This window comes from Xenopus tropicalis, chromosome 8, assembly GCF_000004195.4.
Source record: "Xenopus tropicalis strain Nigerian chromosome 8, UCB_Xtro_10.0, whole genome shotgun sequence".
Classification (NCBI taxonomy): Eukaryota; Metazoa; Chordata; class Amphibia; order Anura; family Pipidae; genus Xenopus; species Xenopus tropicalis.
In genome coordinates this window covers 96,807,046-96,833,335 of record NC_030684.2, presented here as the reverse complement: position 1 = coordinate 96,833,335, position 26,290 = coordinate 96,807,046, and the positions used below count along the sequence as shown (strand labels likewise).

The window sequence follows — 26,290 nt, the reverse complement described above, 5'->3', positions numbered from 1 at the left end:
TCTTTAATAGGTAAAAATTCTGTCCCCTAAGGTGGAGTATACATTGAGTACAGGCCAAATTATGCTGAATCACTCATTAATTAAAACCTGACCTTCAGTGATATCTGATTTGGAAAAGTCTAGCAGCATGGAAAAGCATGCCAAACAATTGATTCATAGATATTGTTGCAGACTTGCCTGCAGTTCAATGCACGTGTCCTCACTGTCTGACTTTTAGGATCGATAGAGGCTCATGTGTTTTAGAGAACATTTAATGTATGGTAACGTTACTATGTTCCATCTGTTTGCAAGTGAATACAGACATAGGCCAGCAATATACATCTCTAGTAGTATAAATAATCTAACCTTTTACAGCTGATCGTGTAGTTTTAAAGCTGCTGTTCGGTCAGTTTCTGTAGTGTAGTGGAAGGTTTAGCATCTCTCCAAAGGACACTGAAAACTTGCTGAGTATCTTCTGTGGAACCTAGACAGGCGAAAAAGTCTACAGTCCTCCCCTAAAGAGTGTTGCTTCAGACGCACAAAATCAAAACACTGAACAAAAACCTTTAAAAAGGGTCAGCTGAAATTCAAATTCATAAAGAAAAATGTTTCACAAGGACAAGAAAAGTAAGAACAGGTATTGGCTGAGTTCATCTTCATCAGACGTCAGTCAGCAGAGTCACAATAGGGTAAGTGTGTGTGCCAGCAAAGAACAAAGTTGTCCTAAACTTCAGTTCTCCAAGTTCCTTGACGAAATAACAGCCAGTGTTATGAATCCAGCAAGTAACAAGGCATACAGTCCTGGGAAATATAAAGGTGCACTCAAGTATACTGCAAAAAGCCTGAATGATATACACAGAACCAAAAATAGTACCATCTGGAAAGAGGATGCACCGTGTAAAGGCTGCCGTGAAACAGATACAGACTGCACAAGGATTGCTGATTCCTTTCATGCAATATCCTTGTCTGAGTCTAAGAAGGTTTTAAATATTGATGCCAACTATTTTCAAGATCATCTACCTTCAAGGCATACATTAACATTGATTGTGGATGAGCAAGATGTGTCATCAGAAAAGAATGAACTTACTGAAATCAAGTACAATTCAGCTTTTCTAACAGAAAGCCCAGACATGGTGAGTATTTAAGTAATCTAGTAGCTGTGGAACTAGTATGCATATTAGTATACTTGCTTAGTAATTATCAGTGCTGTCTTCCTATTCTGACCAAGGATTTTATATGTTCTCCCTACGTCTGTGTGAGTTTACTCAGGGAACTCCCGTGCTCCAAAAAGTAGTTAATTGGCTCCTAATTAACTGACCCCAGTGCATTGCTGTGTGTTGTATTAATGTGATAAGGAAAACAAACTGTAAGCTCCACTGGGGCAGGGACTGATGAGAATGATGGACAGTCTGTGTCTATATAATTAATATCGTAGACACTATACACTAATATTATGTATGAATAGGAAATGTTATATTTACTTTCATTTTTAAAGAGCCATGGCTCTAAAGGGGTAAATTATTTTATACCATAATAAAAGTAAAAGTGAATGCTACACAGAATATACAGTATGTATACATAAGTTATGAAAGAGGCAACATTGAGCAAGAGTGAACTCTTTCTTAGGGATCAGTTTCCTGAAATCTTGTCCAGTTCCGTAGAGTAGGTAAGCCATGCCTTTCCATCTGTTTTCGGTGTAGCCTGGTGATCCTAAGGCTAATGGCTTATGGGCAGGGCCACTTTAAAGCACTGATGAGCCCAGGGCAAGTACCCCATAAGTGAGCATCAGCAGTCCTCCTCCTAAAAAATTTGGGCAGCCAAGGTTCCTTTCAGAATTAGTACTCTTGTTGTAAATGTTTGTGATGGATAGAAGAGCAAAACCTTAATAAAGCCAAGTAAAAATAAACATATTTCATTGGATCATTCCATTCTGTGCCCCGTGTGTGTGATTTCTTACTCTAAAAATGTATTTATTATTTTATTATGCAGAATGCTACAAAGCAATAAATAGAGGGTTTATCTCCGTTTACTCCCTGACTTAGTAATCCTAATAATGTACATCACCTAATAATGTACATTACCTAAAAGACTTTTTACTGACAGATCAGTGATAGGGATACAATATCAGTAGAGGGGTATATGCAGCAAGCTATCAAAAGACTGCATTGCGTTCAGTGATGCAACAGTGATCACTCACAATGTCACAATTATTTTGGTGTTTTGTTACCAAAATATTTTGTATAGGTCACATTGTGATATCATCGTAAAGGCAGTAGCATGTCAGTAGGCTTCTATCATCAGACAGAGATATATTCAGAGATCAATAGTTTACCATAAATGCGGAGTTTACAATGCTGTGGCTGCAAACTACAGCTGGGACCCCTGTTGTACCAAAGTCCCTCCTGTCATGCTGGAATGTTGCATTTGAAAAATGAGCATCAGTGGGGAATTTCGAGGGAGCAATGGTGCTTAAACGGGGGCAGCTTGCCGCAGAGTTTGTCTGGTGATTACACTATGGATTCTTTGCATGTTTGTGTCCCACATACTCCCCAATGCACAACTTCAACACAATTATTGCCTGATAGGAAAATGTCAAGAATTTCAATATCCACTTCCCATATGAAATAATGTGGTTTTATTGGGATATATAGATCTAAAGAACAAACTGCAGCGCTGGTTTGGGGTTTAGGCAGATGTCAGGATTGCAGCACAGTAAAAAGAATCTTAGAAAATAGAAGTTGCACTGAAGAACTATCTCAATGAAACTATTGAAGTTGTAGTTTTAAAGGATAAGTTAATCTGTAAAATAAGCTGATGTAAAATTGATGAGACTTCTATTGCATTACTTTTTATTTACAAAAAAATATTAGAGACCTCAGATAATTTTATCATGTCTTTCCTAACCAGAAGAACATCAGATCAGCCATCTCTCTTTCTCCTGACAACTTCCTCGACAACGTCCTCAACTTTGTCATGTTCGGAAAGTGACCAGCAGGTGGCACAGTTGTAACAAAATGCATTCATATTAACAGTACTTTTAGTCCATAATTTCTTGGAATTAAAAAAAAAAAAGGTAAAAAGGTAATGCAACTGCTTGGAACTTTTTTGCCATTTAGAGGCCTATTTTTAGAGTGAATAGGTCTGAGAAAAGGTTGGAATATTTGCAAATTATAGTTTGCAGAATATAGGGCACATGTAAGTCCACAAGTACAGTGAACAAAGTGCCATTCTGATTATGTGAAAGAACAGCACAGTGTTTCATGCACCATTGGTGTACAGCGGAGGCTTGGGCAGCCCCAGGGATGCCATTTTGATGGAAATCTGAGCCTTCTTTAAAGATCCCATTGCTTTAGAAGTGCTGGATAATCAAACAGACTATTTCTGTAACTTACTGTTTGAAGTAGGCATCTGTTAACAACAAAGTGCAAAGTAATTGAAACATTCATTATAACTCCCAGTGCCTTTATAATGCTTGTTTTTTTAAAATAAACAAAGAATCAAAAGATATAGGGGGATAACTAAAGCATCAAAGTTAACTCAGCCTGACTTTTTTAATTTTTGCTATCATTAAAATAGTTCCTTTGATCATTGCTGAAAAAAGATATTAAACGTATTAAGTATTAAACTTTGCTTGGGTAATATATCTAATATACCTTTCTTTTTACCAATCCCCTTAAAGCAATCTTTCCATTTCTAAGCTATACTGAGTTCTTAGAAAAACTAACCCTCAACCCCAATAAATAAATAACCCTATGAAAACCATTACTAGAAACAAATTCCCTACACACCCATCATGTATACCCATGGGGTACAAGTCCACTAGCTAACAAAATATGCTCAGATCAGTTATGCCAAATGTGTACCCTATCATTTGTTCCTATACTGCAAACCCTAGCATATTTACCCATCACTGTCTGACTGAAGATGCTGAGAATGGCATTTTAACTACAGGCTGTCTGGGAGATATAGTACAATATTAGTAGGACTACAGTTTGAGGTTGAAGTGTTGCTTACTTGACAAGATACTATTATCAAGATAAATTGTTGTATCTGTTCCTAAAAATATTGTGCTATGCTCAGTAAAGTAGTTCTGCCTTCCGAAAATAGATTTTATAAGTATTTTTGGCAAAGCCCTTTTACTGTGAGAAAGCAAAAATATGTCTCCATAGTCATGACACTTTTAAAAAAAAAAAAAAACAAATTCCTGATGATTATAATGAAGCACAAGTCAGGATTAAATAAGTACAACATTAAAGATCCATTTTCTGAAGGATCCAACAATTCTGAAGTTAACATATAAGGCAACATAGACAAATCAAATGAAATAGGCTTTATAGCAGGGGTGGGCAAAGCGTCGAAGTCAGGAAATGCGGAAGCGCAGCGCATTTATTGGGTATGTGTACGTACGCTGCGTCGTGTACATAGGTGGGGAGGAGTCAAAAGTAGATCGTCGGGGGGGAAAAGTCTGGGCACCCCTGCTTTATAGGCAGGTTAAAATACATTTAGCACTGCCAAAGCAAGTAGGAAATTATAATGGGTTGGTTTAGGGGCAGCTTTAGCACCATTTATATATGACCATAACCAGTGCTATTGCTATAAAGCTTATTAATGCTTCAGTTAGCAGTACGGTAGATCTCACTTCTTTTCAAAATGTAAATTAATGTGCATATATAAAATTATATTAGAGTATTTAATAATACAAATCACTAAAAATATCCTAATGCAAGGGTGTTGTCCCTTACTTGCTAGCCACAGACATTCACTGATGAACTCTTTCCTAGAATTTCAGTAACTGCTGTCTGCCATGTGTGCTTTAATCCTGAAAAATAGATCTATCAGCTTGACAGTGTGATATTTTCTATCCACATCTCAGCAGGGGTTCATTATCAGCCCAGTCAGAGGTAGTTGTCCCTTCCAGAGCAGTGCCTGCCTGCCCCTAATGTGTGTAATCATGGCTGATATAACAACTTTCTTATGCTACAAATGCTTGCTATGATTCTATGCCTGCTTTTTGCTGGCTAACATGAAAACCTACATGACCTTCAATCAGTACAGTTTCCATAGGGAATACTGAGGTCAGTTAATATCATTTAATGCCTGTGTTTCCATTCAACTGTACATGCCTGTATGTAAACTTCTTACATATATCAGTCACTGTATATGGAAAATGCAAGCTTTGAAGATTTATTACACAGCCCTAGTTGTAGTTCTGCAGTGTGAGAGCTCAGAGAAGCTAGCTACACTGCTGTCAGTTAAAATGTTTGAGCTGTGTAGCTGCATGAATGCAATGTCGGACTTGGGTGTCCAGGGCCCACCAGTCACAAAACTCGCTGCCAACCTACACCTCCCCTCTAGGCCTCTCCACATACTACGTATGTTGTACCTCTCACTTGTGGGGGGTGGGGCAGGAGCACCCAAATGTTCTGCCTTGGGGTGGGAAGAGGATCTGGGTCGGCAGGGGCCACTGGGCTTTTTCCTAGTTCAACCCTGCATTTTTTTTTTAAACAGTAAAACAAAATTATTAGCTTATCTATTTACCATTTAGTTCTATTACATTTCAGACAACTGGGTATAATAAAGTAATTTCTAAAGCTAAGTTACAGGTCAGAGATTAAGTTAAGCACAAATTATTTTAACTATTAGTTTTTAAATGTATCTTTTGTTTTAGTGCACTGTAAAATCTCTGAAAAAAAACCTCTTTCTGAATGAAAAAAAAGTAGGGGGGGGGGGGGGGTTCTCCAAAGCCTGGATTTTGGGTGACGCAAGGCTATAGAATAGAGTCTGTATATAAAGTGATATATATATATTTATATTAATATATTATATAATTGAAAAATGATAACAGGCAGGACAGACATTAAATAAATATTTAATTATACATAAAACTAATATGACTAGTTAAAAATATATGATCATTACATTGTCTGAAATATATTTGTGCATCTGTTTTTCAGATCTTGCTCTGCTGAGCTATTCATAAACAGTAGTAGGTAATCACCAAGGATCCATTTCTCAGTTCAGTTCTTAGAGAAACCCTATGAGTTATCACCTCATAATATCAAGTTACCATCTTAAACATAATGACTTTTCTTACCAAGAATGGCACTCCCTGGAAACCAAAGGGTTGAGGAAGGGTAGCTGTGACCAGGTTAGGAAGGCAAGGAGGACAGGGTAGGAGTATGGGGGGGGCAGATTTGCAGATGGTGTGTTAATGTGTAAATAAAAGCCCTATCCTTTCACATTCATCAGGATTTGTGGTTGAATTTGTTCTGAGGCTTGCAGGGGTGAGAAGTCTGGGTTGTTGGGATCATTTCTAAGGGATAATCATGGCCAGAATCCATACCCACATCTTAACTTTATAAAAGTATAAAGGAATGCCAAATGATCTCAAAAGCATAAACACATATACACTCAGTTGCTCTGATGCTGCGTGCTGCACTAGTGGTCATGATAAGTGCAGTGTCAATTTTGCGGCCCTCCCCAAATACCCTTCACCCTCTCACTTACCTCACCTCCCCTTCCAATACATATACACGACAACCTCTTGTGGATAGAAAAGGCCACAGCCTGTTTATTTACAACATTATAATTTTGTTAAACAATAACATATTCCTGTAAATAAATAACATAACATGACAGTCTCATTGGTAACCTAATAACAATAAGCCGCTGAAGGCTGCTTTGTGGAAGCTGTCTCTGCCCACCCACCGTCATCATTTTCCTGAGGTTAGGAACCCCCTTTTTCTAGCCACCACAGCCCCCATTTTCCACCAACCTATGGCTGTACTCACTAGCCTCCGTCTAACCTTCCGCCCTAACCTTGAGCTATTTCCGTCCCGGCTGCGACTAAGACCCATCTAGGCGTCTATATCCTAATAACCCTTATCCCCCCCCCTTTCTAAGGGAGGGAGGGTGGGAGCTGCTCACTCCAAAATGGTTGCTTCGGCTTGCGCCCGCCTCTTTTTGCCTCCTCCTTCCGCCTCTCGTTTGCTCCGCTTGTGAACTACAATTCCCACAATGCATTGCCCCCTTAAAGACACATCTCCCCACCGGGCCTTTTCCTAGCCTTATCATGGCCCCGTGCCCCAACTCCTGCCTCGTTTACTTCCGGGGCCCCTTGATAAGTGCAGTGTCAATTTTGCGGCCCTCCCCAAATACCCTTCACCCTCTCACTTACCTCACCTCCCCTACCAATACATATACACGACAACCTCTTGTGGATAGAAAAGGCCGAAGCCTGTTTATTTACAACATTATGATTTTGTTAAACAATAACATATTCCTGTAAATAAATAACATAACATAACAGTCTCATTGGTAACCTCATAACAATAAGCCGCTGAAGGCTGCTTTGTGGAAGCTGTCTCTGCCCCCCCACCGTCATCATTTTCCTGAGGTTAGGAACCCCCTTTTTCTAGCCACCACAGCCCCCATTTTCCACCAACCTATGGCTGTACTCACTAGCCTCCGTCTAACCTTCCACCACCAGCGTTCCAGGGTGAACCCCTTAAGCCGGACGCGCCTGCCCAACCGAAAGCCCTAAGGCCCTTTCTATCCCGTCAGCCAACGCCAAGTTAAAAATATCCAGTCTGACTGGTGACAAGTGCACGCCATCCAGACGGTAAAATCCTGGCAGTCTACCTTCCAATTCCTTGTGCCTGACCACAATCCCTCCCAGATGCCTAACGTAAGCACTCATCGGTTTGTTCACCTTCACTCTACTCCTTTCCATTGCTGCCTGGTTTCTGGCCCCTCTCCACTGTAGCCTTCCCACCATTTCGGACCAGACTATTTTTACCCCTAACAAACGTGAGCGCAGCCTGTCCACGTCACGTTTCATCATTCTCACCAATTCTCTTTGCGCAACGATGCCCATGTCGTTTCCTCCTGCATGAATCACCAGCACCTCTGGTGATGCCTCCTTCGTCACCAGCTCCATTACCCTGGTCAACAACTCGGGCCATCGTAGCCCCCTAAACCCAAACCACTTCACCTTCGCTTGTCCTGTCGAAAAACCCAGCTGCTCTCCCACACTTCTGGCTGCCGCTCTTTCGCTTGCCCAGTGAATGTATGAATGTCCAATCAGCCAGACCACTTTTCCATGACCTTAAATACAATAAAACTCAAACCAACATATATAGCAGTGTAAACTTACTCTTTTCCCAACTTCCTTCTCTCCTCTATAAGAGTGATGGTCGTATATAACTGCGGAACCTCTTCGACTCCCATCTCCCTATCTTGCGTATTAATTCTTCCGGCAGGCCCGCCCTCGCTGCCTCTGTGGCCGCCCCTATCCGGAATGAGTGTGTGCCGAATTCTCCCGGGGGTTTGCCTAGCCCTGCTAAGCCCATTTTGAATATTGCTATAAATTGGTACCGCGTTAACGGCTGCCCGTCTACGTGAACTAACAGTGGGCCTGGGTACCCTGGTCGTATTTCCAAAAACCTCTTTAAGCATCCCCACGGGCAAATCTCCCCTCCGTCCAGCTTAGCCAGCTCTATCTGTCGCCCCTTTCCCCACTTGTCAGTCTTGGACCTCCTCAGCCACACCCAGATGCCCGAGTCTGTTATGGATACTTCCTTAATGTCCAGCCCACCCGGCTTACTCTTGCTTTGGCTCACTAGCTCCCCCACTCTGAAGGCCCCGAAAAATGCCAGTGTGAAGGCCACTTGGAAAAATCTTGTCTCATAATTGGTTCTGCAAGTGTTGGCTAATATCCCCTGTAGCCCCTGGAGTAGCTCCACTGACACTGGCCTCCTGCCATCCTTTTTTACCCTCTCCTTCTTAAGCCCTAACACCGCTTGCGTATCTCAAACTTCTTCGTTATGTCCTCCCACCCTTTCAGCTTAAAGAGGAAGGCCAATGCCGCTATTCCTTTCTCTACCATCGCTGCCGATTTACCCTCCTCTACTTTCCAATACACCCACCACAATAGTGCTTCCATCCTTTCCTCTGGTGCAAACGAACCCCCCGACCAAGCCATCAATTGCTCCCAGTCCTTCCAGACCTTACCGTAAGCTGTCCAGGTAGCGTCTGACACAGATGTCCTCACCATCCCTTCAAGTCTCCGATCCCGAGCTGCCACAGACCAATTGGCATGGGGGCCCCCCACAGGTCCGCTTCTGGTGCTACCTGTCGGAAACGCTCCCACTGAGCGCGAGACAAAGCATCAGCCACCACATTCGCGACACCTGGGACATGTACTGCTCTGAAACATAAATTAATCTTTAAACATTGTAGTACCAGGACTCTCAATAGCCGCACTACCTCCGGCAAGGTGGCCGACTACTTATTGAGAGCCTGTACTGCCCCCAGGTTGTCGCATCTGAATACCACCCGTTTGTTGGCAAGTTGTGTCCCCCACAGGAAAACTGCCACCACGATTGGGAAAAGTTCCAGAAAACACAAATTTTTTATCAGGTCACCCTCTGACCATTCCTCCGGCCAGCGTGCAGCACACCAACCACCGCCCAGATAGGCCCCGAAACCTACACTGCCGGAGGCATCTGTAAACAATTGAATTTCCTCATTCGTGACCTCTTTCCCCTGGAAAATTACCTTGCCATTAAATTCCTTCAAAAATTTATCCCATATTTGCAGACTTCAGCTGTCAGGCGCACGTGGTGATGTCCCTCCTTACTCCCTCTTAACAGTGCACTCAATCTCCTGCAAAACACCCTGCCCATGGGGATTACCCTGCAAGCGAAGTTGAGCTTACCCAGTAGCGACTGTACCGTAATGCACCAGGTTCTGAGACCCTGTGCGCTTTTTTACCACCCACTTCAGGAAACTGCTAAACTTCTCGAAGTAGGAGCAAGAAATTGAACAGACCATGGGCAGACATAGATCGACGTAGATTTCGTCGTCCAACCTACAACCCAGCAGGTGGTGACACTCCGGATGTATAGGCAGCAAACGAAAAGCCGACTCTATGTCCACCTTGGCCATTAATGCCCCCGGTCCCGCTTCCTGGACCACTGCCACGGCCCTGTCAAAGGACGTGTATGACACCGAGCAGAGCTCCGGTTCAATATTGTCCTCCCCTTTTCCAGCATCCGTGTTCTTTGTACCCCCCTTTCCCTTCTTGAAACACTTGCTGTATGGATGGGACCCCCCGCAGCCCGAGCATTCGTGCTTGTACTTGCAGGCCGTGCCCCACCTACACTGTCCGTCGTTATACATCCAGCAGCACCCCAGTCTGTACCCCGCCGGTGGGGCCGCCGCCTGCCCCCCACCGGTGGGCCTAGGAAAGGGGGATGTTTTTTGTGCCATCATGAGCCTCATCCACAAGGTCATGTCGACTTGGTCCCATCTCATCCCAGGGTTGACGGCGAGGCGTTGGCGGAACTGTTCATCGTATCTCCACCATGCCAACCCGCCGTAAACCCTGAACGCGTCCCATATCCAAAACAGCGCGGAACACTTCTCGGGGTGTTTTTGTCCCGTCACGCTGGCCAATATGCAAAAGGCTCTCAACCAGTTGCCAAACGTTTTGGGTATTTTTCTATAACGTTTTGCCCTCTCCTCCTCCTCCTCCTTCCTGTCCTTCTTGTCATCCTCTTTAATATCCACTGTCTCCTCCAAAGGCAGCAGGGCAAAGATTTCCACAAACTCCCCTTTCTCAATCTTCTCCCTTACCTCCTTTTTGAGGTGCGCTTCCAGGGGCCCCGCAAAGGATACGTAGGCATTTTGCCTGGCTGCATCCGGTACCCCCCCTGTCATTGTTTCTTTCTCCTTTTCCCTCTCTGTCGTTCCCGCCTCCTCCCCTCTCTTTTCCGTCTCCCCTCCAGCCCCCTTTTCGGTGACCCCTGTTGCCCCCGCTGTTCCCGGGTTCCCAGTCGCCCCTGCCTGCCCTATGGCTGCCGTTGCCCCCGTCCATACCCTTGTCGCTCCCTCTGCATCCAGGCTGGGGCCTTCCCACCTTGCCAGTAGTTCCTTCAGACTCTGTAATATGCTCGACCCGCTCCCCTCCCCCGTCTTACCCTGTCCTGGCCCGCTGGCGATCGCCTGTCCAGAGGCCGTCCTCCCGTGGTCTTGGCGGTGCCCGGCTCCCGGTTGTTCCTGTTCTGTAACTGCAGTCGTCCGTGGAGTGTCCTGAACTCGACTGCCCCTGCTGCTCCCGCGGTTGTTGGTGCTCCTTCCCCGTACGTCAGGGGTCCTTCTGTCGCCTCCCGTAGACCTGGGTGAGGAAACACAGCGGCAGCATGCTCCGGGGGACCTCCCGCCGGGTGACCTGGCCCCTGGGCCTCGCCCTTCCCCTCTGTCCTGGTCTGCCCACCTGGGCCTGGGTGATGCCCGTGAATCCCGTGGGCTCCTCCACCTCGGGTGCACCTCCCGGCTGCCTGACCGGCCGTATCTCCCCTCCCTCTCTCTACTCCTGGAGCGCCTCCTGCTCCTTGACTCCCTGCCCCATGCTCTTCCAGGGGTTTCCCTTGGGCTGTGCCTCGCTGCCCGCTCCCTGTCATTCCCTCCTCGCCTGGGCTCAGGCCCCTTCCGTGTCCCGCTGGGTCGCTCCCCTCCCCTCTCTCCATTGTCCCCCGTTGCTCGGGGGCTCATTGTCCCTGTTGCAGGCCCTGGGCTGCCGCCCTCACTGCCTAGCCCCTGCCAGCCTGGTTCCCCTTCTATGGGTGACCCCCCTTGGGATGCCATCCCCCGATCTCCTGTTCCCTCCGCTGCTGCCGCCCGGCCCGTTTCCCCCGCCTGGGCCCCACTTGCCTGCCGTGCACCTTCCTGCCCCCCGTCCCGCTCAACTGCCTCTCCTCCCACGCACCTTCCGGCCGTTGGCCTCCTCCCGGTCCTGCGTCCGGCCCCAGGGCCTGCGTCACGTCTCCTTGTGCTGTGCGCGCCCTCCGGCTGTTCTCCTCTCTTCTGGCCTCCTCGGCCCTCGCGTTCCGGGCCCTCCGCTTCTGTGCCTCCAGCTGCCCCCGTCTGGCATGCGCTCCTCCTCCGGTCCTGCGGTGCGCCCGGGCTGAGTCTCTCTGGCGGCCTGGTGCGCCTCGTGGTCCTCCTCTGGCCCGTCTGTGCCGCTTCCGATGGTCTGGTCCCTGGGTGTCCTGCTTCTCCTTCCTGGGCTCCGGTCAGCAGCGCCATCAGCTCACTCCTGAACGACGCGCCGTCTTGTCCCGCCATCGCTTCCTGGATCCCGCGGAGTAGGTCCTGCGCCATGTTCTCTCGTCGGCTGCTCACTCCAAAATGGTTGCTTCGGCTTGCGCCCGCCTCTTTTTGCCTCCTCCTTCCGCCTCTCGTTCGCTCCGCTTGTGAACTACAATTCCCACAATGCATTGCCCCTTTAAAGACACATCTCCCCACCGGGCCTTTTCCTAGCCTTATCATGGCCCCGTGCCCCAACTCCTGCCTCGTTTACTTCCGGGGCCCCTTTAGGTCAGATTCAGTTCATCATTTGTGAACTGTGACTAGTGCTTTTTTTGCTTCTTTTGGATTTGTAACCATGGGTTGCCCAGGGGAGTCACTGATATGTGGATACCATGGAAGAAAAGTCTAGCTACATATAAGTATTTGTTGTTAGTAATCTGAGTAAAAACCTTTTCTAAAACCTCTACTAGAGATTGTTTTATCAGGTAGATAGCAGCACAACCTTGATCTTCAGAAGAATCTCATGTTAAATGATGACGAAAGATTCGTTTTCACAGAGTAAATCGTTACTATTACTATTTTAGACGCGCCAACACTTGTGTCAGCGCGGGGGGGGGGACGTTTGTTCAAGCATGCACGTGGGGGGGGTGCGAATGGGGGACGGATTTGACTGGATTTGAAATCTGGCGCTGTGTTCTTGAACCTAAAAATTAAATTTTTTTGGTTGTAATATTGGTGTATAGGCAGCCATCTCAGTGCATTGTGCCTGAGTCTGAGCTTTCAGAAGGAGCCAGTGCTACACATTGGAAATGCGTTCAGATAACCTATTGTTTCTCCTACTCCCATGTAACTGGAGGAGTCCCAAGCCAGACTCAGATTTCTTACAATTCAGTGCTATTCTGATATCTACTGGGAGCTGCTATCTTGCTCCCTTTCCCATTGTTCTGCTGATCAGCTGCTGGGAGGGGGGTGATAGCACTGCAACTTGCAGCTCAGCAGTAAAGTGTGACTGAAGTTTTTCAGAGCACAGGTCACATGGCTGAGGACACCTGGGAAACTAAAAAATGTTATATATATAAATATAAAAAATCTGTTTGCTGTTTGGACAATGGATTCTAGATTCTGCTGGAGGAGGACTATTAACTGCATTTGGTAAAATACATGTTTTCCAGTGACAGAATCCCTTTACGTTTTGGAAACTCGAATTTGAAATTGCGATTTTGCTGCAAGAAAACTTAAAACTGTAAAAATTGTAGAATTGAATGTTTATAAATCTGCCCCTTAGTACTGATATCTAAAAAAATGAGAGTTGCTAAATTATATTTTTGGCACCTTCAGAGCATTTTATATGCAGTGAAAGGGATTTTAAATAATTGGTTGGAGCAATATTTCTGTAGCTTGTTTTTGTGTCCTTTTGGCTCAGGCTTTATAATAGTTTTTATGAATAGCTGAAAGTGTTGAGTCAATGTCTTTTTTCATCCTTAAAAAACCATGTTCTGTTTGGTTCCATATTCTTCATTTAGTATAAGTAGAAACATAAATCTCCATGATTGCAGAGATCAGCAGTTGTGGATCATTAAATCAATATGTAAAGTTCACATTGTTCATGTAATATGATTAGTTATCTCTACTCTCTCTCTGATAACTGATTTGTATTTGATGCTGCTAAAATGGAACTTAGAACCTAAGAACATTTATTAGAAGCAATTTCCAATATAACTTTTTTTCGGTTGCAAAGTGTAAATTAGGTTCTGCTATGGTATGAGCTGCTCCAGTTCCCTCTCACTGATGATAAAAGTGTTATAATGATATCGAGAAAATATCAAGCTAGATTAAGTTTTACATTTTTGTTGTAAATATTTTTTTATTGGTGGTTGTATTACTTGGCAAGCCCTTTCCACAGTCTATCATAGAACATTTTCATATTAATAAAAGGATATGGTAAAACTTGACCTTTTGGATCCTACTAAAATTATTTTTCTGATTGCTGGAGGAAATGAATCAATCTGAAGAGATTTCTGAAGAAATGTATCATGCAACTACAGTTCCAAAGTCTGCGTAAGAAGAAGCAAGAAGGCTTTTTCTTGTTGAATATGGCAGTGTTTTTATCTTTACATGTAGCCAAAGTGCATAGGTGGAGTTATGCAGCAAAAGGGGCATTAATTCAGTGAATTCTTACAGTGAGTGACAGCACATAGGTTTGCATTGTCTTGCAGTGCTGAGGTCTTGGGTTTGATTGTGGTCAGGACATTGGTATGCACTCCACTGGTCATGGAGGATCCTCTCTTGGTCAAAAATAATGTTAGATAGTTGGCTTCTTATATAGAGATTAGTAATGAGCAAATTTGTCCCGTTTTCGCTTTGCTGAAAAATTTGCAAAACAACCAAAAATTTGTGAAACAGTGAAAAATTCACAAAACTTGAGTGTTGCATGACTTTTTTTGACATGACCACACCCATTTTGATGCAGCCACAACTTTTTTGACATGACGGCGACTGTTTTTTGGCGCACAGCGAAAGTTTTGCAAAACAATTTGACAATTCGCTGCTAATACATGCCTGGCAAAAAAAATTGGCTCATCACTAACAGAGATGCCTGAGAAATGCAGACTCTTTGCTATACATTAAAATGCCCTAAAATCCACCTTTATTGGAACAGGATTCTCCAATTCTTAAAAGAAATCCTAACGACACCTGTCACAAATGACCCTATGCAAAGGCTCTGATAACTACTGCTCTTACCAACATCTGTATTTTTGTATAAAATGTGCCTTGTCTTTTATTTTGACCCCCCTCATTTTTTCTGTTTCTACACCCAGCCCCGCTACCCTCTGTTTCTTACCCTCTTAGTCTACATCCATGCAACGTTTATTCCTAATTAATTTTCCTAAATCACAACACACCATGGAATGCCTGGTTGAAACAAAGAAAAGTTGTAAATGGCACAAATTAGTGCTGCTACAAACAAAAACTAATGGCACAACATATATGCAGCATGCCAAGAGCTATATGGTGGTGCAAAAAGCTTACAAACAATAGACAGATTCACTGTAAATGATTTTCTGGGAAAAAAAAGTTTCAGTACCATGGACAGTTTTTTTTCCATGCTTGCAAGATTAGACGCTGGCATTAGCTGCTGTATATTTTGTGCTTGTTATTAGTAATAACAACCTAGCGAAGTACTAGCACTTGTTAAGAACATGTGAACCTTTTGTCATTGCTGAATGGGCTTTTAACAAGGTTCTTGGCAACTGTTTTGGCAACTTATAATGGGCAAATGATGCATTATTTACTTATTTAAAAAACTGAGTAATGTACTTGCTCCGGCCAAAAGCAGAAAAATGCTCGGTAGGCTGGCAGAAGGGTTGAAAAGCACAGGCTTTCATAATTAGCAATAATTACAAAATGTCTAAGCATTTGGATTCAATATGTGCTGTTTATGATTTCAAAAATTCTGTTGTATATGTAGTATTATGTTATCATAACAAATGTAGCATCCTACACAGCAAACTGAATATGTCCATTAGCATAACATTATATATTTTACAGTTACAGGTTACTTTTTAAATTGTTAGCAATTAATATGGTGGAATGCACATCTAAAGAGATAATGCTTGATTCAGGTAGATATGACTCTCCCACTTACACAGCATACAGCATTCAATACAAACTACACTGGTCTAATTAACCTGTCACCTCTCTTTGGTCAACAAATATGGCATAAGGGGATGAGAGCACATCTCTGACATATACACTCAAGTCATGGCAGGTTTAGGATTGACCTACTGTTATAACACTAAACCATGTTGTTTTTGCTAGTTATTATGCTTCAGGAGCCTTTGACTTCGGTGTCAATGCTGTTTAAACTGTGTATGACACAGAGTTATGCCTGATAAATTTACTCAGACTTCAGATACTGCAAAGGTCTATCTATATTGACAAAGCTGGATAATAAGTTAGTTAATTTGCTTTTGATATGAGATACTACATAGGTCCATCTATACTAACAGTACTAATCACTACTGCTTCTACTCAAAGAGATACATTTGTTTAGATTGATAGATTTAACTACTGGAGTATAACTTATAAGTTATCATCTATTTGTTTGGACTGTTTACTTGATAAACAGTATGCTATCTGTGCTGCATTGTCTGCTGTGTAGATTGCTTTTGAGGGTGTTTATACATTTTAAGTCTTATTAAGACCACATTTGCAAGGGTCTCATGCTAAAATGAATGCTATTTATTATGAGTATTTATGGTATTGACACTAGAGAATATGAAATTATCAGCACCCTATACATTCATTAATTTCAGGGTTCCCACATCGCGTTCCACCAGTAGGTGGCATGAAATAATTTATGCAACTCTAAAATTATCACAACTCTAAAATTGTTAGTTGCAAATTGCACAAAATATTTAAAAATTTGAACAAGCAATAACCTTTGTTTTGACCCATTGCGCACAACTGTAGGGGAATTTGCTCCATTGTTTTCCCCTACAATCATTGTTTTCCCCTACAATCAAAATACGTTAGGAATGCATCGAATCCACTTATTTGGGGATTCGGCTGAACCCTGAATCCTTTGTGAAAGATTGTAGGGGGAAATAAGTTAGGAATGCACTAAATCCACTTATTTGGGGATTTGACTGAACTCTGAATCCTTTGTGAAAGATTGTAGGGGAAAATAAGTTAGGAATGCACTAAATCCACTTATTTGGGGATTCGGCTGAACCCTGAATCCTTTGTGAAATATTGTAGGGGAAAATAAGTTAGGAATGCACCGAATCCACTTATTTGGGGATTAGGCTGAATCCATTGTTAGTTGCAATTTGCACAAAATATTTAAAAATTTGAACAAGCAATAACCTTTGTTTTGACCCATTGCGCACAACTGTAGGGGAATTTGCTGCATTGTAGGGGAAAATAAGTTAGCAATGCACCGAATCCACTTATTTGGGGACTCGGCTGAACCCTGAATCCTTTGTGAAAGATTGTAGGGGAAAATAAGTTAGGAATGCACCGAATCCACTTATTTGGGGATTTGACTGAACTCTGAATCCTTTGTGAAAGATTGTAGGGGAAAATAAGTTAGGAATGCACTAAATCCACTTATTTGGGGATTCGGCTGAACCCTGAATCCTTTGTGAAATATTGTAGGGGAAAATAAGTTAGGAATGCACCGAATCCACTTATTTGGGGATTAGGCTGAATCCATTGTTAGTTGCAATTTGCACAAAATATTTAAAAATTTGAACAAGCAATAACCTTTGTTTTGACCCATTGCGCACAACTGTAGGGGAATTTGCTGCATTGTAGGGGAAAATAAGTTAGCAATGCACCGAATCCACTTATTTGGGGACTCGGCTGAACCCTGAATCCTTTGTGAAAGATTGTAGGGGAAAATAAGTTAGGAATGCACCGAATCCACTTATTTGGGGATTAGGCTGAATCCATTGTTAGTTGCAATTTGCACAAAATATTTAAAAATTTGAACAAGCAATAACCTTTGTTTTGACTCATTGCGCACAACTGTAGGGGAATTTGCTGCATTGTAGGGGAAAATAAGTTAGCAATGCACCGAATCCACTTATTTGGGGACTCGGCTGAACCCTGAATCCTTTGTGAAAGATTGTAGGGGAAAATAAGTTAGGAATGCACCGAATCCACTTATTTGGGGACTCGGCTGAACCCTGAATCCTTTGTGAAAGATTGTAGGGGAAAATAAGTTAGGAATGCACCGAATCCACTTATTTGGGGATTTGACTGAACTCTGAATCCTTTGTGAAAGATTGTAGGGGAAAATAAGTTAGGAATTCACCAAATCCACTTATTTGGGGATTCGGCTGAACCCTGGATCCTTTGTGAAAGATTGTAGGGGAAAATAAGTTAGGAATGCACCGAATCCACTTATTTGGGGACTCGGCTGAACCCTGAATCCTTTGTGAAAGATTGTAGGGGAAAATAAGTTAGGAATGCACTGAATCCACTTATTTGGGGATTTGACTGAACTCTGAATCCTTTGTGAAAGATTGTAGGGGAAAATAAGTTAGGAATTCACCAAATCCACTTATTTGGGGATTCGGCTGAACCCTGGATCCTTTGTGAAAGATTGTAGGGGAAAATAAGTTAGGAATGCACTGAATTCACTTATTTGGGGATTTGACTGAACCCTGAATCCTTTGTGAAAGATTGTAGGGGAAAATAAGTTAGGAATGCACTAAATCCACTTATTTGGGGATTCGGCTGAACCCTGAATCCTTTGTGAAAGATTCAGCCGAATACCAAACCGAATACTAATTTGCATATGCTAATCAAGCTACTGAAGAGATTATAAGAACCGCAGCAAAACATTCTCAACTTCCGTGTTTATGTGACAAAAAGTCACATGATTTTAAGGCTTCGGATTCGGTTAGACCAGGACCATAGATTTGGCTGTATACAAATCCTGCTGCAAAGGCAGAATCTTGGCCGAATCCTGGATTTGGTGCATCCCTAGTATTAGTCTGTCTTTACTTCCTGGGCTATGGCAGCTGGTACTGTGAGTACAGGGTTGCCTTGTACCCACCAAAGTGCAGAGCACAGCAATGCCTCAGACATAACTGCTGTGTGAAAGATATCCAAGGAGCATGATTTTGTATTAGGGGTATATTTAAATTACCTCTTGTTAACTTTTTAATATTTAAATAAAAACACCTTGGCATAAATACGCATTTCAACTCCACATTTGTGAATTCTCACATCTATCCAGAGGTTTAAGTTAATGTCTGCCAGTTCCCTTTGTGTGTTCTGCCTACTAATTCAAAATGGCTCTTCTTGCTGCTGTTGCATTAATATACAGACATCCGTTACAGAGTATGCATTTTTTTCTCAATGGTTGCCCAATTCCCCCCAGTCAGTATTGGTCATGACTGAAACACTGTGACAACAAACAATGTGAGCACTGTGCTCCCCTTCTGCCATGCTTTATAAATTCCTGCAATTGTTAATAGGAGGTGCCCTGTGCTTGGGAACTGTAAGACACTAGGAAGCCTGTGCTTATTAACACATGCCTATGCCCTTGCACCTCACAGTACTCTGCTGTGCACCTTAGAACTGCTTGAAAGACAATTGACCCATGCAGTGTAAAATCTATAAAGCAATAAACTAACAATCTTGTATTCCTGCAGATACTAAATTGACATAAGAACTAATTCACAAACCTTTCAATCTATAGAAGAATTGATCTACAAAATGTTGCAGAGTCAGAGCATACAAACAAGTACATACAGCTAGACACAGGCACCTTCACACCAAAATACACTCATGCAGAGAATGTATAGAGACACACACAACACAAAAATGTGCTTAACTCACCATTTAGTTTAGTATAGTAACTACCACAGATCTAGTAATGAGCAGCAGGTTGGATGGATGGATGGATTCAGGCCAAGTAGGTAAGCCCCAAGTGAGGCCCTTGGGTGCCTATGTAATAGATTATTTATTTTTAAAAAGATTCAAAATTGCCCCAGCCACAATCAGAGACTTGTGGGGTAAATCCCCTCCAGTGAATGGGGTTCAGGTGCTTCGGCGGGGAGATGTAATGTCACAAAAGGCACCAGGCCTAAATACATCACTGGGCAGGTTACTGGTCACACATCAAGCAAGGTCCCTCTTCTTCTAGTTCTGCCCTCTACCCTGTAGTACCTGATCTTCCCTATATACAAGTCATTGGAGGGGAGCCAACTGGGTTGGCCATAAAGTGGACTGGTTGGGTGAAGGTTGGAAAGTAGCAAGTAAGGGTCAGGTTCAGGTCGAAAAATTTCTGACTCATCTATAAATGATTTTAATTTAGCCACTATAGATATTTCCTAATATATTATTCCTAGAGTTGTTAAGGGGTCAAATCAAAAATCTGTATGATTCTTTTTTTATTTTCAAATATGCCCAGACACAAACCTTTAAAAAACTGTTCCCAAGCCCTGTTCACCTCCCCACCACCATGATGAGTGCAAAAAACACTGAATACAGAAATAGTAGAAGGAAAGCAGGACTCAAAAAGAATAAGTATTGCAATATTCCCATGTCCCTTTCATAGCAATAAAGTGACTTGCAGGTAGCTATTTGGAAACCTTGTGAACTCCTAGTGAGAGGAAGAGCAGCTCTGACAAGCGAGTATCATGGTAATTGTGTGACATCTGATATAATTGCATACCTTTGGCTATGAACAAAACGCTATACTTTAGCTATATTTTCTGTAATCAGTGTATGAGTTGAAGAAAACTTTTGATGGTAAACTATCTAATGGGTGTGCTAGGTAGCATTAGTGCTCTCACACATAAACAACTGGATCTATTACTTGGAATGGTTGGGATCTGGGGTTTTCCGGATAAGGGGTCTTTTTGTAATACTGAGTAGCATAAGTTAAGGCTACTAATAAACATTTAAACAAGATTTTTTTTTTCCATACAACATGGTTTTAGGCTAGCTTAGTTACCATCAAGGTACTACTTTATTATTACAGAGAAAAATGAAATCAGTCAACAAATAGCAATTATTTGTTTAAAATTGAGAGTGGGACCAAGGTAATCCTGCATAGTGGCACAATCCAAAACTCATTACCCAGAAATAGCGGAAAGGCCTTTGGCCTTGATGTTTTGTTTTTCCTATATTTAAGTTGCAAAGACTTCAGAGACATTTGCTGAGACACTGCAGAGCAATTTGGCAATAAACATATTAAAAAGCATTTGCTTTGCTGAATGACATTTATAGCAGCTCTTTGGAATTGAACACATTAAAGCAGAGTCTGCTTCTAACAAGGTTTAAAAGCTCTCAATGCCTTTTATTGCCCCCTGGTAGTGAAGTAGTTAAATGTATGTGTTGGCATCTAGGAATTCAGTAAAGCTTCCCGCAGTGAACTGGCCAGGAAGAAGTTAAATGCTTTTGCTGGTGTCTCTGAATACATTACAGAGCCGCCTACATGTGGCAAGTTAAAACCATCGGCTTCTCCCTCTATGAAATAAAAAACAGATTATTGACCATTCATTTTCAAATGTTGAAATCTCAACTCATTTATGATAGTGGGGGTTGCCAGGAAATCAGCCAATTGCATGGTTCCTTTCCTGTTGCTGTAATAATGTTGGGAAAATGCTGCAATCTTTCTAATGGTCGGTTTCAGGCACCTCTATGTGCCCGTGTGTCACTATCCATGCAATGAGCAAGAGAGCGAGATGCTTCAACTTTCTCTGTGAGAAATTCAGCAGGCACGGAACCTGTTACTTGACTTCTCAGTACCCCCCCTCCTTTCACATTTTCCTTCTTAGCTCTACAACTGAGTCATTCTGTTGCCTATGGCTCCTGGGTATGCAGGGTTTGTGAAGTGCTGCAATATTCCTGAGCTAATCGGTCAATGTTATTCTCTGCTAATGCAGATGTGACTCCGCTTAGAGTCTCCTTGTATATACATGCTTAAAATCCTCCATGCAGCCTGAACTATGCATTTATATGAAGAGTGAAATCTTAACAGCAGCATTCACATGAGACTCCTGTTTGGTTTCTTGTAGGCCTCCACTGCAGATATGGAGAAAATAAGGTAAGTGTCTTTTATATTTATATCTTCCAAAATTCTGAATGTTCCAGCACAACAATTGTGACAAGCCCGATTAAAAAGAAGATTGGTGTGCAATGGCTGGGTTGCAATGCCTTCTAACGCAGGTGAATTGTAGCACAGGCTGGGGGGAGACAGTGGGGATTTGAAATGAATGTTTTGTTTAAGCCTCAGTCCTGCAGGCGAAGCTTCCTCAACACAGATTTGCACAAGGGAGAATTCCTTCCAGTTGTGCACTGCAGGTTTTAAGAGGAAATGCCTTTTTTGATTCTTTGTCTGCTAATTCGGATCACAGCCACTCTTTATTTTAATGTAAAGGGATAGCAGCACGGCGAAACAGAACAATCTCGAGTTTTTCAGCATCTGATTGTGTTGTTTGTTTGCAAATTGCTTGTACTGCTGTGTTGCTGGCATATGTTGTCTGCTTTGTATTCTGGACAGCAGCATCTACATTTCCTTTATGTGTAGCTGTGTCATATTGTACTGTAACAGTTTGAAGTCTCATCTTTGTGCTGATTGAGAATTGATGTTCTATGGGCATTTGGTTACGCTGAGAGTATCACTGTGTAAATTTGTTTGCAGTGTACCTTATCTGCTCCTAATTAGCTTGTCTGCAGGCAGTATATATATATATATATATATATATATATATATGCCTATATTAAATTAACAAATGGAAAGCATATGCCACTGTTTGAATTGGCTTTCAATGAAATGTGACTTTTTAGGAGAGTTGGAAATCTTTTAATATTATTTCTAATCAAAACTTGTTTAGGGTATAGAATTAATTAACTGCAGGAAAAAATAAATTAAAAAAAACCACAATGACAACCATATTGTCAACTACATGGGCTGTTCTGCAGGTGGTAATGCAATGCCTGCCATTGAATAAAAATAGCAGCTTTAATGAGAAAGCATTGTGTAGCATTACAGTGACAGAGAGGTGTTATCATTAGGCTTTTCTGGAGAAAGGAATGTTAGGGAAAGGCAGTCATTTTCCACTCAGGGCAGTTGCAGAGCTACAACTCTCAGCCTCCTTCCCCCCACCGTTACCGTAAAGAGAAGCTGAGTTGTATTAGTGGAACAGCTGGAGTGCAGGGAGTTGCCTATTCCCAAAGCACTGATCTTTATTAAGAATGTGGAAATATGAAAGCTGAGGGCGTTGCGTTTTTTTTTCTGAATGGCACAGGAAAATAAGTAAAGCTTTTACAAATAATTACTTTCACAATGTATGTCTCTGTGTTCATCATTTATTCAGAAATAGATTTCAATAAAACATATTATTACTAATTAAACACTGTAAATAAAAAGTTATCGCTATACTTTTGGCAAATGGAGTTTCCAGTGGTTCAGTAATGTCAAACTTGTCATTCCAGCTGATGTGAAGTCAGGATCCCCAGCAGGCAAGGGATTGGCTCAGGGTCTAGGAAGCTCTGTAGTTCTCACCACAGGAGGGCTGTGTGTTTCCGGCCTTTGCCTCTTTATGCACTATTCAAAAAAAACTGAATTAAACATACATGAGCTAAATATTTTATAGTGTGTCTACTATAAATACCTAGGTACATATGGATGGGGCATGTCAGGACTCCATTCCTGTCGGCAGGAGAAGCGTATTTATCAAAGGGTCAGTTCTAACTTTTACCCATTGATAAATATGCTACTAAAAATCCCTTAGGAATGAATAGAACATGGGCGAGTTCTCATTTACCAAGTTCTAAACTCACATTATGATAAATCTGCCTCTAAAATTCACGCCTATGCAAAAGTGCAGTTTTTGAAATATAGGGAAACCATACCTCCCAAGAAATGAAAAATGTAAAGAGGGACAAAAATAAATGCAGCACAGCAAAATTTTTATGACTACGCCCATTTTACAAAATTAGGTTATTTTAAGTTTGAACACATTTCTGGGTCTTGTTTTATGTGTCAATACAGTTTTTCTAAAAAAGGTGAAATTGACCTGTTTAGCTTATTACTTATCTCAGTTCAGGTGTAGCTTGTTGAGTTTCTGGGTTCAGTGCAGGAGATCAAAGGGGTAATGAGGGACTTTTCAGAAAGAATCCGGGACTGCGGGCTGAGCTGTCAAAATCAAGACTGTCCAAAGAAAATCAGGACAGTTGGGTGGTATGGGGAAACTCCCTTATGCCTACCTATTTCAGTAGGGCTAAATGCCACTTGGCTTACTATTGATGTCAGGCTATGTATATATATATATATATATATATATATATATATATATATATATATATATATATACTCCCAACAGTGCACAAATACAATGATTCAAATGTCCATTTAAAGGCACAACAGTACTATATTATCCCCCCTTGTACGCAAACGCTTCTCTTGCAAATCACTACCCCTGAATGAAGTTATCTGAACATTAAAATAAGCACCTAGATATATTCATCCGCTGTATGATGGGCCTAAGTTGATATTATAAGGGTAACTTGTATTCACTCTTTGTATCAGTTTTCCAGTATCTTAAGCATGGTTAAAGCAATGGCAATATGCAAACTTTCATACCTAGGTACAGAAATGTAACTTTCTGTTGTCACTCTAATTATGCTTCTATATATCCACACCAGTGGGGACCAGGGGGATGCACTTCCCAGGGGCACTGCTTGCCTCAGGTAACTGGTAAGAGGGAACACTGGAACTGATACCTGACAGACTGCAAAAATATTTGCAGCAAATCTGTATTATTTATTATGAAGTGCATGTGTTGCAGAATCAGGCACAGTTGCGCCTGATGCACTGTGGAAGAGTCAGACGCTGCTCAATTATGTCCGATTCAACTCTCACTTGCTTGTGTAATGATGCATGAATTCTGGGGAAGAAAATGGTGCATTGTGGGAAGAAAAACATGGTGACTGCATCCTAAAGTGCACTTTGCTCACTGTGTCAGGGTAAGTGAATGTGCCCTAATGTCTCACATTGCGCATAATAGATCTCATACTTGTGTTCCTTTTGTCATCTTTTGCCCTCAACAAGCAGTTTTTGCTTTTTCTGCTCTGTCGTCTTTTTTTTTTTTTTTCCTTTTTTCATCTTCTTTTCTGTCTTTTCCAATTCTTTATATTATATATCAGTTACCCTATTAATTTCTCTTGGGCAATCCATGTTTCACACATTCAAACATGCACTGATGTCCTCTAGCACAAAGCCAGGCAGATGGGAAGCCCACATCACTGGGGGTACAGTTCACTTTGCAAAGGAAATACATAAATGCTTTTAACTGACTTTCACTGTCACTTGCCTTTCTATAGATGGTTTGAGATGGGCAGACCTTGCTGGAAATATTCACATATGCTCATTACAAACATCAACTGCTTTAGTGATTAATCTGTAACCTGAAGTTACACCCAAAGGTGGCTGAGGTCACATGTAATGTTCTGTAATGGATGTTCTTATTTGCTCATTATCAGTCTTCCCCTTTAAATGAAGACATCTATAAAAAATGTATAAAGAGGACCTGCTTACAACAAAGCCCCGCATTATGTATATTTAATGTGCCTCTTGCATTAGCTGGAAGACTGGCTAACATTAGTGTAGGTTTTCATACACATTACAGCTTTAGATAACTACTAGTAAAATAATTCACTGTGAATAAGAAGTATGTACTTAGGAATAAATGCATTTAAACATGCGCACATTAAACCTACAAGGAAATAAACAGAAGTTGCCTTGCACAAATCCCAGCCTTGCTCTGAGCGTGTATGTGCAGCATTGTCATGGCAATGGCTGTTACTAGGCACCATTTGTTTATGCTAGCAAGGAATATAAAATGTTGTCAGTGTAGTTCTGTGGCACATGGTGAGGCAGCTCCCATGAAACAAAAGACATTTGTATTTTTTAGAATACCAATATCATTCTTACATGTTTTTATTTTTACTGTAACTCCTGGCATTAACACATTATTTTTAACAACATACAGCATCTGACTCCCTCAGCCTTTGAGGTAAATGACTGCAGTGGGCTGGTAGCAATGAAGCCAAGCCACCTCTTTTTGTGCTCATGGTGCCCTCTTAGGTCTCAGAGTCCAGTGGTAGTTGCAAATACAGGTATGGGATCCGTTATCTGAAAACCCTTTATCCAGAAAGCTTTGATTTACGGGAAGGCCGTCTCCCATAGACACTATAATAATCATTTAACTGAAATGTTTTAAAATTATTTCTGTTTTCTATGTAATAATAAAACCTTTAAGAACCTTGTACTTGACCCCCAACTAAGATATAATTAATCCTTATTGGAGGAAAAACAATTCTATTGGGGTTATTTAATGTTCTAATAGACCTAAAGTATGGAGATCCAAATTAAAGGAAAACTGTCATGGGAAAACATGTTTTTTTTTTTTTTCAAAATGCACCAGTTAATAGAGTTTCAGCAGAATCCTGCACTCAAATCCATTTCAAACAGATTTTTTTGTATTTAATTTTGAAATTCCACATGGGGCTAGCCATATTCTTCATTTCCCAGGGTGCCACAGCCATGTGCTCTGATAAACTTCAGTCACACTTTACTGCTGAGCTGCAAGTTAGAGTGATATCACCCCCTCCCAGCAGTCGATCGGCAGAACAATGGGAAGGGAGCAAGATAGTAGCTTCCAGTAGATATCAGAACTCAATAGTAAGA

General features: G+C 41.9%; 1 protein-coding gene and 1 long non-coding RNA gene across 6 annotated transcripts in view; one reads left to right on the top strand and one right to left on the bottom strand.

The window, feature by feature from the left end:
• The window catches only part of begain (brain enriched guanylate kinase associated), a 312,487-nt gene that overhangs the window by 197,809 nt on the left and 88,388 nt on the right, over positions 1 to 26,290 (top strand). For 4 of the 5 annotated variants that reach the window (XM_012967928.3, XM_012967929.3, XM_012967927.3 and 1 more), the window contains 1 exon segment: positions 21,615 to 21,643. In XM_012967928.3, coding sequence (XP_012823382.1) covers positions 21,615 to 21,643 — 29 coding nt within the window. 5 annotated transcript variants of the gene reach the window in all.
• Positions 22,895 to 24,663, bottom strand: LOC105948233. The gene is made up of 2 exons (XR_004219855.1): positions 24,185 to 24,663; positions 22,895 to 23,146 (listed from the first exon to the last, which is right to left on the bottom strand). It is a non-coding gene; the product is annotated as an uncharacterized LOC105948233 (long non-coding RNA).